This window comes from Acinonyx jubatus, chromosome A2, assembly GCF_027475565.1.
Source record: "Acinonyx jubatus isolate Ajub_Pintada_27869175 chromosome A2, VMU_Ajub_asm_v1.0, whole genome shotgun sequence".
Classification (NCBI taxonomy): domain Eukaryota; kingdom Metazoa; phylum Chordata; class Mammalia; order Carnivora; family Felidae; genus Acinonyx; species Acinonyx jubatus.
Genome location: NC_069383.1, coordinates 155,553,239 through 155,567,919, shown reverse-complemented (window position 1 = coordinate 155,567,919; position 14,681 = coordinate 155,553,239). Strand labels below are relative to the sequence as shown.

The window sequence follows — 14,681 nt, the reverse complement described above, 5'->3', positions numbered from 1 at the left end:
GGGCTTTTCCTGGAGCCCAAGAGAACAGCCATTTCTACCAGGTGGGAGCTGGGGCAAGTGGGGCACGGGGGGGACCCTTCCCAGGGCCGGGTTGTCTTTCCTCTGCACACGCCCTAACATCAGTGGTCACAGGATAGATGTGGCCAGTCCTCTTGTCTGAATCAGTTTGTCACTCAATTACTCATTTGACAAACGCTCAGAGGGCAGTTTCTGGGCCAGGCACTGTTGTGAGCACCGGCGATGGAAAGATTGTTAGGGCATGGTTTGTGACCTCCAGGAAACTAGGGTTGGCGGGGGGCGGGGGTGGGTGGTGGCAGGGGCTTGAGGCTCTTTCCTGAGGTTGTCTCTCCTCCCTTCATGAGGGAAGATGTCTGACCGAATAATCGTAGTTTGAGAACTCAGAAATCAGACGCCCCACCTCCACCCCTCCTCGGGCAAGTGTGGGATCAGCAGACCAGGGGAGCATGCTCAGGTCGGTGCGAGAGAGCATGATGAGCACATGTACTTTAAGAACTAGATTGTCATAGAAAACACAGATACTTATTGTTTGCGCTGTGCTCTTTTCAGACAAAAGGTTGGTGCGTTGAAGTTTCAAGAGTCTGATGATCTGTCTCAGGGACTCGAAGTTATACAATCAAATGACACGCCCCACCCTCCACCCAAACAGAGGAAAATTAAGACAAAGCAAAAACCAAAATGCTTGCAAGTTCCTACCTCACTCAGGAAACGCTGAAGTCCTCCCAGTGGCCCCAGGTCCTGCACCACTGCCTTGTCACCCCCTGCCCTCGCTTCCTCCCACTCACCCCTCACTTACTCTGCTTCAGCCTCACTGGGCTCCTGGCTGCCCCTTAAATATCTCAGACACACCCCTGCCTCAGGGCCTTTGCACAGGCTGCTCCCTCTGCCTGGAACACCTTTCCCTCCATATCCACCTGAAGAAGTGACCTCCTTCAAGTCTTTGCTCAAATATCACCTTCTCGAGGAGGCGTTCGCTGTTTTAAAATAAAATACCCCAAGGGGCACCTGGGTGGCTCAGTCGGTTGAGCGTCCGACTTCGGCTCAGGTCACGATCTCACAGCTCGTGAGTTCAAGCCCCACGTCTGGCTCTGTACTGACCGCTTGGAGCCTGGAGCCTGCTTCGGATTCTGTGCCTCCCTCTCTCTGCCCCTAACCCACTTGCACTCTGTCTGTGTCTCTCTCAAAAATAAACATTAAAAAAAAGTTTTAAAAATACCCCAAACTCTCTACCCCATGTTTCATATTTTCATCACTCTCCCCATTATCTAGTACATTAGTTGTTTTATTTATTTATCCTTATTCCCCCCACCCCCACGCCTCCCACTCAACTGTTAGCTCTGCCAAAGGCAGGAAGTTTTGCCGGGTTTGTTCACTGCTGTGTCCCCAGCAGTAAGCACAGGGGCTGGGTCCACAGTAGGTGGTCAATAAATGTTGATGGAATGAACAATACTTACGACGTGTCAGGTGCTATGCTGTGTACCTCAATAATTAATAACTAATAAGAATAATATTTAAGGCGTGGGACATGGGGCGCCTGGCTGGTTCAGTCAGTAGAACATGGGACTCGATCTCTGGGTCGTGAGTTCAAGCCCAATGTTGGGTGTAGAGCCTCCATAAAAAAAAGAAAAGAAGGAAAGAAAGAAAGAAAGAAAGAAGCCAAGTTCATAATTTCATGTGCTCTTCTTCCCTGCTGCATTAACTTACCCACTTTTCACTTGGAACGCTATGAAGTCTGTGCCTCGTTTGTGTCGTTTTTTTTAAAGGAGGCCACTGAGACTCCGAGCAGTAAAGTCATGTGCCCAGGGATACACAACAGCAGAGTGACAGAGTTGGGACTCAAGGGGCGAGGGGGCTGCTCCGCTCTGGAGCCTGGTGCTCTGCATCTTTCGAGTGAGCTGGTTGTCACATTGAGATTGCAATGGGAGTGATCCTGCTTCAGGTACAGCTTCCTCAGGGTGCGCTGAATGTCTCAGGGGATCCCCTGGCAAGTGGGTTCCTGGAGCTCAGCTGAGAGCACTCACCCCCAAAGGCTTTTGGGGTTTCCAGCTGTGGAATAAGAAACCTTCACATAATAACTGGCACACACTGCTTATTCTTTTTATTTTTAATATTTATTTTTTGAGAGAGCAGGGGAGGGGCAGAGAGAGGAGGATGGAGGATCCGAAGCAAGCTCCTCACTGACAGCAGCGAGCAAGCCCGATGTGGGGCTTGAACTCACGAATCGCGAGAGCATGACCTAAGCCAAAGTCTGACGCTCAAACGACTGAGCCACCCAGGCGTCCCTCATATGGTGCTTCTTCTATGCTGGGTCCTGGTGTGTGTGTGTGTGTGTGTGTGTGTGTGTGGGTGGGTGTATTATCTCCATATCCAGAAAACCCTTACGATCCTAGAAGAGATACTGTTATTATGCCTGTTTTACAGTTGAAGAAATGGAGGCACAGAGAGGCTGAGTCACCTGACCAAGGTCACACAGCTAGCAAGTGGTTGTCCTGGACTCGAATCTGGAAGCAAGAACAATGGCTAGGGGAGAGGTAGGGGCCACCGAACACCGGGCTGGATCTTCACATCCAGCTAGGTAGTCCTGGCAGGATAAAGGCACACTCTAACAGGAATGAGGAAGCTCGCTATTTCCACCACACGTGAGGGGGAAAGTGCAGAGTGCACAGTATATACCCTTTGTGTAAAAGGAAAAATTGATTTGTGCAGCGACTCAGGGAAGGTACCTGAGAAACTGGGGACATTCGTTGGGGGTGGACTCGAATAGCAGGGTGGAGGGGAGGATTTTCATTCTGTCCCCTCCAGAGTCTAGTACTGTGATTGATTACCTGGGCAAAAACAGACTGACATCTTAGAAATTATGCTTAAACAGCCTCTGGAGAGAATGCGCACACAAAAATCGTTTTTCTTTTTCTAAAGGGAAAGCTCTCGTGATGCCGTGGCCAGTCCGTACAGGGACAGCAGCTGAGGGAACTGCAGGCCTGGAGGAGGGAGGGGACTCCGCTTCTGTCCACAGGCCAAACGTGCATCTTGGGTTTTGCACCGTTTAAGTGATGTTAAAACATGACTGCTGGGCCGGTGTCTTAAGTTAAGACGCAGCGCCACACGGACTGACACGGAAGTTCTGGAATGTGCTCAGAGTCCGCGTGGGAAAGAAGAAATCCCCTAAAGGGAAGCCGAGGAAGCGAGGGAGGAGTCTCTTGGGAGATACACCAAACCTCGGGACACACACACACACACACACACACACACACACACAGAGGCATGCGCCAGGCCCCCCATGGCAAAACAACGCAGTGTCAGAGGGGCTGGTTTTCTGTCCACCTGGGTCCTTTTTGTCCTTTTCACCACGAACACGTTCCTAAAGAATCCCACTGCCCCACCCACTGTGCTGGGTAGGTGATTTCTAGAAGTTCCCAGAACTGTGTGCACTTTGTTTTGTGTGCTTTTGTGTCGGTAACTTTGACAGGAAGGTTGCAGGGACCTACCACCTAATGGTGACAGGGGCACAGGGATGGCACTCTGGGGGAGGGGTGGCCTACGACCCAAGGCCAGGGCCAATTCCGCAGGAAGGGTCATCTTGGTGCCTGAGGTAGCTCAGTAAACATCTGTGACAAGCTCCCTTATGGCTCTGACACTCAGGGTCGCCTCCCAACTGGGACGGCGTCCTCTGGGCTCACTGAGAGCTCCGTGTTAGGTTTGGGGGGCAAGCCCTCTGATCTGTGCTGTCCAGCACTTGCCACTAGCTGTGTGTGGCTGCTGCCGAGCCCTGGAAATGTGACTGGAACAACGGAGAGGCTGAATGTATTTTGTTGAATCTTAAAGCAGTCCCATTTAAAGACGACCTAAAACATTCCCATTGCTTGCAGAAACCTCTCTTGGACAGCCCGGCCCCCATTCGCTCCCAGTGGTCACCTTTCAGTCGGAAGGGAAAGCCACTCCTTGATTGATTTTAAACGCTGTTTTTAAGACCTCTCATAGCGAAGTAGCAATACCACTGTTTTAAGCCTCTGTAATTACTTACTGTGTAATAAAACCAGTTTTCTTAAAAAAAAAAAAAGTTACAAAGCAAAAGCAACTTCAGCGGCCTGCGAATGAAGCCAGGGTAGGAAATGTGTCTTCTCCAGGAGGAGCTCAGCCCTGGGCTGGAATTCGGGTCTGGTTTGGCCAGGGCCTGCCTGCCACTCTGCCTGTTCCAGCAAGAAAGGAGTGCACGGGGATCACAGGGCAGGCCCTACAGTACACCACCCCTTGGCCCCAGCAACCAGGCCCTGCCTGGAACATGGGAACGTGAACTGCTTAACTCCAGCCCCAACCTTCACAAAACAGAGCTTCAAATCCATTGGGCTCTCTGGATGCCTGGATCGTGTCCATGTAGGTGGTGTGGACGGACGTTCTCTGCTCCCCACGTAGCCCTGGGAGACTTCTCTCCCTCTCGCAGGGGACTCCTGCCTCCCACCTGACTGCATCTGAGGGACGCCCAGCCACCGCCCCAGCCCCAGCCAGCAAAGCCCTCAAACAGAGTCGCAGGACTGCCCCCCTGAGGTTTAGCATAGGTCTTTAATGCTGTCGTGCTGCACATTGACAAGTCACACGCTTTGGTCTCGTGCTGGCAGTGGCAGCTTACAATGAGTCCCAATGTCTGAGCACCAGACTGGCCTGCAGGGAACAGACACTTTGTTCCCTCCCTGCCCCCCTCCCCGACTCCCAAGGTTCCTTTGGAGTTCCATCATGGCCCGATACAGAAAGCAGCAGTTGCCGGGGGCCGGTTTCCTGTGAGTGCACACCAACGTTACACGGAATTATAAAAACATATTTACAAACGTTCCACAGTGCTCCTGTAATCAGAAGCAAAGACCCTTTTATCAAAAGGGATTATAGCCAGGGCTGTGCAAAATCAAAAGGATCAGATCCTTTTGAAAGAGTCCAGAGTCCGTTAAACACAAAATTACCCGGGTCGCCGGTAAGTCCCAGGTGTGCCTAAAGATTGCCTTACAGAAGAAAGAGTATGACCCCTAAGTGAGTGCACTTGGCCTCGGAGTCAGGGGTCGAGAAGGCCCCCAGCTCTGTCCAGGGCCCTAGGCCCTCCAGGGAGAAGCGTCTGTGCAGCTCATTCACACGAGGCCGGCGCCCTTGGTCCTGCTGGAACGAGAGGTATTGCTTGTGGGTGCCGGCCAGGCAGTTTTGCAAAAACAGTCTAGGTCAGTTCTCAATTTGAGATGGCAAAAGAGAAAATAGGATTCTTCAGAGGAACACACAAGACGTGGGAGACAAATACAGAATAAAACACGAACTGATCACACAACAAAAACTGAGGAGCGAACAGGGCCTGGGAACCGAGACGGCAGGCTGATACCAACTAATGGCCACACAAGCAAAGGGCTACAGACGGATCAAGCCCAGCTGTGGGGTCTGCCTCTCACCCACAGGCAGGGCCTGGAGGAGGGCGTGGGCCCATCCGAGGAGGGCTGCAGGACCCAGTGGGACAGACTGGAAGGCCTTTTCCTGCGGTCCCCACCACCTGCCGCCCTATCGCTCGAAAAACCACTTAAGTCTAGTGCACGACTTTGAAAGATTGTAATATATTCTCTGGAAAACATTCAGCAGTACGAAAGCCCTCCCTGGGCCCTCCCGCCCTCTCATGGGTCCACAACTGGTGGAACAGTCTGGAAATCCTTGAGCTCTGGAAAGGTCCCCGGTCAGTCCTTGGGAAACCCTGGTGACTATATCGGAAGAACCTGCTCCAGTACGGTTCTTGATGTCTGGGGGATCCTTTCAGGGAAGATCACTTCAAACTCAATAATGAGGTCCCCGCGTTTCTCGGGCGTTTTGGGGAGGGGGAGGCCTTCTCCAGGAACTTTTCGCCTCATGCCAGGCCTGATGACATCTTTGAACACGACGGGTATGGTCCTGCCGTCCAGAGTGGGTACGTTCACCGTGCAGCCACACAGAGCCTTGGGAGAGCAAAGAGAGAACGTTAGATGGAAGGCAGCTTAGGGCGCTCGACTCCTGCCCGGACGCTGTTTGATGTAGGATAAGCGCCACCAGGTCCCTATTGCCAAAACCAGGTCCCTGGATCGGTCTTGCCCTGTCCCCTGAGTGCTCAGAAGTATCTGTCATGAAGGCGAACGCTTCAAAAACCAACCACCTCCCCCCCCGCCCCCCATACCACCCTACTTAGCATCCTACCTCCCGAAGGCTGATCCTGGCTGGATAAATGACGTCAGAGCCATCTCTCTTAAAGATATTGTGTGGCTTGTCCTTTAAAACAAAGACAATGTCAGCTGGAATGTTGTTGGAGGTCTGGTCGCCTTCCTTGGGGAAGGTGATTTTGGTCCCTTCTTTCCAGCCCCGCTTTACTTCGATGGTCAAGATCTTGTCCTCGTTGCGAATGCTCTTTCCATCGGGGTTCAGCCGCTTATGGGAGATTTTCATCTTCTTGGTACAGCCGCTATAGATCTCTTCAAGCGAGACCCTGAGGTCGTGTGTGACGGGGGGATCTTGCTTCTTTCGGGTGGGCTCTTGGGCAGGACGGGAGCGGACAAAGTTCAGGTTGGTGAAGCCACCCATGCCCATGGGTAAGCCAGAGAACGGGTCGTCAATGTCCATGCCTTCCTCCCCATTCCGCTGCCCAAAAAAGTTGTCAAAGGGATTGCGGCCACCGAAGAACTCAGCGAACATGGCATGAGGGTCTCCGTGGAACGTGTAGCTGAAAGAGGTACCGTTAGCACCACCGCTGCTCCCGCCACTGGGGCCACCACCCTTTAGGCCTGAAAGGCAAAGTCAGAAGAAATCAGATGGTTGGCGGGGAGCCTCTCCCCCTCTAAGACCTTTCGCTAAGGGAAAAAAGCTTGGGAGCCATGGGGGGGGGGGCGCGGAAAAGTCTTTTAGCCTCCCTTCTCTGTCACAGAAGATCAAGGAAGAACCCTAAGCTTTCACCGCCCCTCCTCCAGGTACTTCAGGGTTCCAGGACAGTGGCAAGGGGCCCAAGCGCCCTCTCTGAGGGCCACCCAACTCCTGCCACTTCTTGACTGCCTATGCTCCCTGCGTGGAGGTGAAAACTTACAAAGAACCCACTAAGAGATCAGACGAAAAAGACATGATCCAGGGTCCACCTTCAGTAAGCGCTTCCTCTTAAAAATACTTTAGAGCTGGTCAAGTGTGAAGTGCAGAAGTGAAAGCAAAACAATAAACACAGCTTTTCAAAATCTCACACCCTGACACCAATTGTCACCATCCTTACATAAGAAGCCACTTCATTTCTTAAGACCCAGCGCAGAAACTAGTCTGAGTCATCAACGGGCAACTGGACAACAAGAAAGCTTCCTCCTCCTGCCCGAAGAGGCCTACGCCGAGGAAGGAGGCCGGGCAGAGGCGGGCCCCGCCGCTCCCCGCACCTGGACTGCTCCGGCGCCCGCTGCCATCTACGTGCCTGGCACCAGGTTAGGTAAGCACTTTACAGGGATTACCTCACTCCGCCCTCACAGGGGCCCCGGAGCGAGGTCGGCGCTAATCGGCGCGCTCGTCGCAGGCTCGCGGCTCGCAGGTCGCGCCCGGCGCGCAGCCAGAGGCCCCGCCCTGCGCCCCTGGACGCCAGCGCCTGCCACCTCGGCCCAGGTGAGCCCCGGACCCCCGGGGCCCTAGCGCCACCGGCCCGGCTAAGGCTGTCCTCCTTGCCGCCCGCACCCGCACCCCCGGGGCCGCTCGGGGACGTGGGCGGAGGCGCCTAGGGAGGGGCAGCCCCAGACTTGCTAGAAGCTTCTGGGCAAGCACAGCGGCCAGGACTCCTCCTCCCATCGGGCGGCCGCCAATCCGAGGGCGGAGGCCCGCGTGGCCGGAGGGCGGGGGCTGCTCGCCCACCAGGACCCAGGCGTCCCCCGGGGACGCCGCAGCCTGGCCACCGAGCCTCGGTTTCCCCTTCAGTCAAACGGCGGGGGGCGCGCACGCACGCACCTTCTTCCCCGTAGCGGTCGAAGATCTCGCGCTTGCGCGGGTCGCTGAGCACGTCGTAGGCCTCGGCGATCTCCTTGAACTTCTCCTCCGCGCCGGGCTCCTTGTTCTTGTCTGGGTGGTAGCGCAGCGCCTGGCGGCGGTAAGCCCGCTTGATTTCCTCGTCCGAAGCGCCGCGGGCCAGGCCCAGCGTCTGATAATAGTCCTTGCCCATAGCCCTCGCCTGCGGCCCGCCGCCCAGCTATCGCCGTACCCCGGCTTCGCCGCAGCCCCGTCCCGGACTCTATATACCCGTCCGGCGGAAGCTTCCAGAGCCCGCCAGCCCCCTCCAGAACCTTCCGCCCCGCCCCCTGCGCCGCTCCGACCAATCGCCGCCGCCCAGTCCGCGACGCGCGACATCCGGGGCGGGGCCACGCTGCCAACGGCCGCCCGCCCACGGCCACGCCCCTTCCCGCTACACCCCCGGCAACGCATCCCGGCGGCGGCGCGCGCACCGAGCGAAGGAGGCCCCGCCCACTCTCTGCGGGGAGCCAATCGCGACCTTCTTTGACTGCCTTTGCTGACCCGGCCTGCGGCGAGTCCCGTCCGAAGCCTGGGTCAATAGGTTACGACACTGCCCTCCGGCAAGGGGCAGGGCTGGAGGCGGCCACGCCCATCAGAGCTGCCCCGCCCTGCCCCAGGTGACAGTAGAGCTGGTCGCGCACATCTCACCGGGCTCCGGGGGTGGGTTCCCCTCCGGGTGATTCTGAGCAAGCTGACTAATCTTTCCTTGCCGCAGGTTTCCCCCGCTACGCCGACTTATCTGACAGGGGAATAAAAACACCCACCGTTCTCTTGGCTGTGGGGAGAATGCAATTAGGAGCCCCAGGACTGTCCCTGTCCTCACTATAAAGCAGGGTGAGGCTCCAGGACCAAAGCTCACTTCTCCGGAGTAATCTTCCCTCCGGGGGAAAAAGGCTCCTCCTCGTGCCTTTCGCTTTACCTGCCATTGAAATCTGAAGTTATCTCGTTCTTTGACTTTTCGTGTTCAATTCACCTCCCTCCCGGCCTGCAGTTGTCAGTGCTGGGTCTCCAGTGCCTGGAACAGTATCTGGTGCCCGGTCACAGTGGACGCTCGTAAGTATTCCTGCCTGTTTCTAATGCATCTGCTTCATTTTTCTCCCCACTACATTTATGATTTGGGGGGACATGGACGTGTCGTACACCCCACAGGGCCTCTGTTTCCTCCTCTGTGGGCAACATGATCCCCTTTGGCTCTGACAGTCTGGGGTGCCTGTGGTCAAAGACAGGGCTGATGGCGAAAGGAGGCTCAGAAAGGGGTACCACCTGAGAAGGCCGTAGGGAAAAAGCGGTCGGCAGTGATGGTGGCTGAGGCGGAATGTTCCTGGAAGAACTGCTTGGGAGGTCAGGGTGGTGTGCAGCTGGCTCTGGAGCCAGACAGCAGGTTTCATTTCCAGTTCTAGTATTTCCTGGCTGCACCATCTTGGGCTGGTTACTGAGCCATGTGGGGCCTCAGTTTCCTCATCTGCACAATGGGGGCAGCAGTTAGTTGTACCTGCCTCACAGGGCTTTGAAACTGACATGAGTTGGGGCACCTGGGTGGCTCAGTGGGCTGAGTATCTGACTTCAGCTCAGGTCACGATCTCACAGTTCGTGAGTTCGAGTCCTGCGTTGGGCTCTGTGCTGACAGCTCAGAGCCTGGAGCCTGCTTCGGATTCTGTGTCTCCCTCTCTCTCTGCCCCTCCCCTGCTTGCTCTCTGTCTCTCTGTCTCTCTCTCAAAAAGAAATAAACATGAAAAAAAAAAAAAGAAATTGACATGAGTCAACATTTGTAAAGTGCCCAGGACAGACCCGGCACAGAGGAAGCACTATCAAAGGGGTGACTAACTGTCTTGTTGAATGATGGGCTGCTGAGCCATCCCCTTCCTGGAAGCGTCACAGCAAAAAGCTTCTAGAGACTGCCACCCCTGTGCAAGCTGAAACTCCTGAGAAGGAAGACCATGGCTTTCCGCTGCTTTCCAGCTGGGGGATTCCAGCCATCCTTGGCCACTCACTGACCCCACCAAGGGTAACTGTGTTAGTAAGGACTGGATTAGTACACACACTGGTCAACCCAGGAGGATGGATCTGGGCTGGGCACCCGTGAGTATACACAGCAGGGTCCTGAACCATCATAGGGGGGAAATAATTCAATTTTTCAAAAAGTTACATAAATAGCTGGAGAGTCATCATCAGGAAGGAAAATCCAGCGCTTGTGGGTTTCATGCTTACATGCTAGTATTTTATAGTATGAATTTAATTTATTAAAACAAAAATTTTTAACATTTATTTATTTTCGAGAGAGACAGAGACAGAATGCGAGTGGGTTAGGGGCAGAGGGGGAGGGAGACACAGAATCGAAAGCAGGCTCCAGGCTCTGAGTTGTCAACACAGAGCCCAACGCGGGGCTTAAACTCACCAGCTGTGAGATCATGACCTGAGCCGAAGTCGGACGCTGAACCCACTGAGCCACCCAGGCGCCCCTAGTATGAATTTAGAGTTACAAATATGGCAGCCTCCAAAGGTCTTTACATGACTTTGGGTGTCTTTGTATTTGGGGGCAAACTTAGGGCTGGAGACTCCCTCTTCCTTGTGTGAGTCTGGGTCATGTTCAGGAATTTTTGTTTAACGCCAATATATGCAAAATAACCCCAACACCTCTCCTTAGGATTTTTTGACCTGGACACTCATTGGACACTTCAAAATGTTACCGGGACAGTAGCCTCTGCAGAAACCTCAGCCGATCTTGAGCTCTCAACTCTGAGAAGATGGGGTGGTTAATTTTATGCATCAGTTTAGTTGGGCTATAGTACCCAGATGCTCAATTAAACAGTAATGTAAGTGTTGATGTGGTTAACATTTATAGTCAGTTGATTTAAGTATAGGAGATGACCCTGGATAATGTGGGTGGGCCTTGTCCCATCAGTTGAAAGGCTTTAAAAGCAAATAATACTTAGGTTTCCCTGAGGAAGAAGCATCAGCTCCTGGCCAAGAGTTTCTAGCCTGCTGGTCAGCCCTACAGATTTCAGACTTGCCTAGGTAGTGCCCACAATCGTGTAAACCAATGCCTTGAAATACATGTCTTATATATATATTTCTTTTTTTTTGAAAAATTTCTTTAAATGTTTATTTTTGAGAGAGAGAGAGAGAGAGCGAGCACAAAGAGGGGAGGGGCAGAGAGCAAGGGAGACACAGAATCTGAAGCAGGCTCCAGGCTCTGAGCTGTCAGCCCAGAGCCTGATGTGGGGCTGGAACTTGACCTGAGCCAATATGATGTCAGATGCTTAACTGACTGAGCCCCCCAGGCATCCCGAAATACATCTCTTAACACACACACACACACACATATATATATATCCTGGTTCTGTTTCTTTGGGAGAACCCTTGCTGATATAGGAACAAAGCAGGTGAGCCTGGAGTCAGTCAGCCTCAGCTGAAATCTTGGACCCACCATTTACTTATTTACTGACTGTGTGATCTTGTACAACTTGCTTGATCATTATAGGTGTGTTTCCTATAAAATGGAGGTAAGAGTGAGATCTTACCTCCCAGGGTTGCTATAAGGATGAAATTGAGAGGGGCCAGGCAATAAACATTATAACGGCTATACTATTGACATGGCTTTACTATGTGCCAAGCCAGCTCCAAATGCTCCATAACTCATTTAATCCTCGTAATAATCCAATGGGGTTGGCCTAATATTACCTGCACGTTGCAGTGGAAAAACTGAGGCTCTTAGAGGTCATGTCACTTGCCTGCGGTCACCCAGTGACTGAAATGCTGAAGTATAAAGTGTTCAGCACACTCAATGTTTATAGGTAAGCCCTCAGCTTGTGTAAAATGTGATTCAGATGATGACAAAGCCTTAATTTTTAAGGAATGCATCACCACTTTTTCAACATTGCTTCTCTTCGTTAAAAAGACCTTCAAAAGCACTACCACCGTATGAGCCAACAGTCTCACCCCTAGTGGAATACCCATGTGAAATAAAAACCCAAGTTCCCATAAAATCCCATGAGCGAATGTTTATCAAAGCTTGATGTGTAATTATCAACAGCCATCAAAACCTAAATTTCCTTCAGTGGGAGAATGGATACATAAACTGTGGTCGAGCCACATGTTGGAATGCTATTCAGCCATTAAAAAGGACTGAGCTATTGGTACAGACAACACGGCAGATGAATCTCAAATGCCTTATGTTAGTCAAAGGAGCCAGATTCAAAAGACTGTTTGAACCCTACTGCTGTGATGCCATTTTATAAGGCATTCTGGGAAAGGTACATGTATTGGGGCAGAAAGCAGATCAGTGGCTTCCAGGGGCTGGGATTTGCTACAAAGGGATACGGGGGAATTTGGGGGGGGGTGATGGAAAATTTTCTACATCTTGAGTGTGATGATGGTGACACAGCTGCATATATTCTGAGCTGTACCCTCTAAAAGGTAAATTCTACTGTATGTAAATGATAGCTGAATAAAAAGACAAAAAATTCTACGGACTTAAAGAAGGCAAGACGGGTAGGACTTTGGAAGCCTCTCTCTGGGATTCCTGACACAATGGCAAGTTGCTAACCAGCCCTGGCTTGTCTGCTCTAGGATTCACCTCTCCCACAACTCTGAACCAGCTCCATCGCATACGCCAGAACAAGCCAAGCCAGGTTCCCAGAGAAATCAAGATCCTACCTACTTGCATGTGGGAAATACAAAAGGAGCCTGTGAGATAGACAGACACACCAGAGTTTCATCATCCAAATGACCCTGGGTTCCACCAGATCCGAGATCCAAGGAGCCCTCGCTCATCCTTCGGTGCTGCCACTGCGCCAGGCTTTTCTGCAATTTCCCCTTTGGAAATCGCCTGAAGGGGCTTGTCACAGTTGGCTCAGCAAACGTGAACTGTGACTGTTGTGAATTAGCCACTGTGCTGGGGATGCTGGGGACAGAAGGAGGGTCTAGCTGTCCCTAACTGACAGGCACAGTGAGAGCCTCAGTAGAGTATCGTGAATGGTTCGAACAAAGTGGCCAGTCTTCATTCTGAAGGTGGATATTATTTCTGACAGCCTGGTTAGTGGAAGCCAGATGAGGCCAATAAGGGGTCCTTGCATCTGCAATATCCATTTAAAAAAAAAAAAAAAAAGGAGGAATTCTTCTTTCTGGGCTAGATCCTGCCTTTTTATGAGCTTCTTGTGGATGAAAAGAGGGTGGAAATTATTTGTGTGCCCTTGCTGGCACACGATATCGTAGGATCACAGAATGATTTTGTGCCTTTTGAGTGACTATAAGGCTCAGGAAAGCAGTCTCAAAAGGTACATTCCAGGATGTTCTGAGTCCGTAGGAATGTACATGGACTCTCTCCAAAATGACATCTGTTTGGACCCCACACACCTTATTGGCTGCAATGCAGCATGACAGAAGACACACGGACCCAGCCCACATTAGAGAAGCTGAAAATTGACGGGCAACGTAGCAAAATGTGGCTAGATTTTAGCAGTTCAAATGTGCCCCTCAGCGCTGCACCATTAAGATGTTTCAAGTAACTCAACTTGGTGGGGTTTTAACTTTTGGTTTCTAGGTGATTACTCCTCTTGTCCCCCCCTCAGTGAGGGGAGGGAGTGAAGGCTGTCAGGACACAAAGGATCTCAAGATACTGTGAGCCCTCAATTGCCAATCGAGAAAGATCTGTGTTTTTGAAAGCACAATTATAAAACATATTTAGGTTTTCACCTCTTTTGCCCAGATAGACCTGGGCAAAAAACATCGTGTGTTTCTGAAGACCACAGCGTTGGCTTCCTTCACTGGGAGTCACTGGTCCCCAAAAGCTGTAGCTTCAGAAGTTTCCAGAACCGAACCTGGATGACTAAGTGCTAAGCACTGACTCACCTTGCCCCACCCTGCTCCCCGGTGAATCAGTGATCTACCTTTGAGGACTTCTCACCACTGTCTCTGATGTCAGGCTTGTAAATTCCAAAGGGTTCAACGGTTGATGAAGGCTCAGGGGCAGGGTCCGGAACCAGGAGAAAGGAGAGAAGGTAGGTGAGGGTGTGTGCCAGGTGCTACTCACTCCTTACCCTGCCCTGTAATCTTGTGTGTGTGGTGTGTGTGTGTGTGTGTGTGCGTGCACGCGCTTGTGTGTGCGTGTATGAGGTGGTGCCCAACTTTCCCAGCCTGCTCATGACAAAGGAGCAAAAGCATGGCATAACCCCAGACCAGCATTGTCCAGTAAAGGCACAACTACCAGCCACAAATGCAAGCCAGGTCTGTGATTCTAAATGTTCCAACAGGCATGTTGAAAAAGGTAAAGAGGAACAGGGGAACTTAATTTTAATAATCTATTTTAATCCAATATATCCAAAATACTATCATTTCAACTTGTAATTAACATTAAAGGTTATTAGTGAGATTTTTATTTTACATTCTCTTCAATACTAAGTCTTTGAAGTCAGTGTGTGTTTTACATTTACAACACATCTCAATTTGCACCAACCAGCCACATTTCAAGGGCTCACTAGCTACATGTGACCAGTGGTGACCATGCTGCACAGCACAGGTGGACAAGTGTGGGCCCTCCGCCTATGGGGCCGGACAAGGTGGGGCGGTGGGGCTTGCATTGAAAAGGGCAGTGAAGGCATTCCCCCCTCCGATTCATGACAGATGGGGGGGTCCCCTCGCTGGAGAGGCTTCTC

At 52.1% G+C, this 14,681-nt stretch overlaps 1 protein-coding gene and 1 long non-coding RNA gene across 4 annotated transcripts; one reads left to right on the top strand and one right to left on the bottom strand.

Annotated features, from left to right (window-relative positions):
* Positions 1–4,556: 4,556 nt before the first annotated feature.
* DNAJB1 (DnaJ heat shock protein family (Hsp40) member B1) lies at positions 4,557–8,282 on the bottom strand. 3 transcript variants are annotated; one of them, XM_027050354.2, is made up of 3 exons: positions 7,969–8,282; positions 6,205–6,785; positions 4,557–5,969 (listed from the first exon to the last, which is right to left on the bottom strand). In XM_027050354.2, the coding sequence occupies exons 1-3, from the start codon at positions 8,177–8,179 to the stop codon at positions 5,739–5,741; spliced, it is 1,023 nt and encodes a 340-aa protein (XP_026906155.1). In that variant the 5' UTR covers positions 8,180–8,282; the 3' UTR covers positions 4,557–5,738. The 3 variants fall into 3 exon arrangements, with proteins under 3 accessions (XP_026906155.1, XP_026906157.1, XP_026906156.1); XM_027050356.2 differs by lacking the exon at positions 7,969–8,282 and adding an exon at positions 7,768–7,952; XM_027050355.2 differs by lacking the exon at positions 7,969–8,282 and adding an exon at positions 7,485–7,638.
* Positions 8,112–14,402, top strand: LOC113596583 (uncharacterized). The gene is made up of 2 exons (XR_003417374.2): positions 8,112–9,081; positions 12,598–14,402. It is a non-coding gene; the product is annotated as an uncharacterized LOC113596583 (long non-coding RNA).
* Positions 14,403–14,681: the final 279 nt, after the last annotated feature.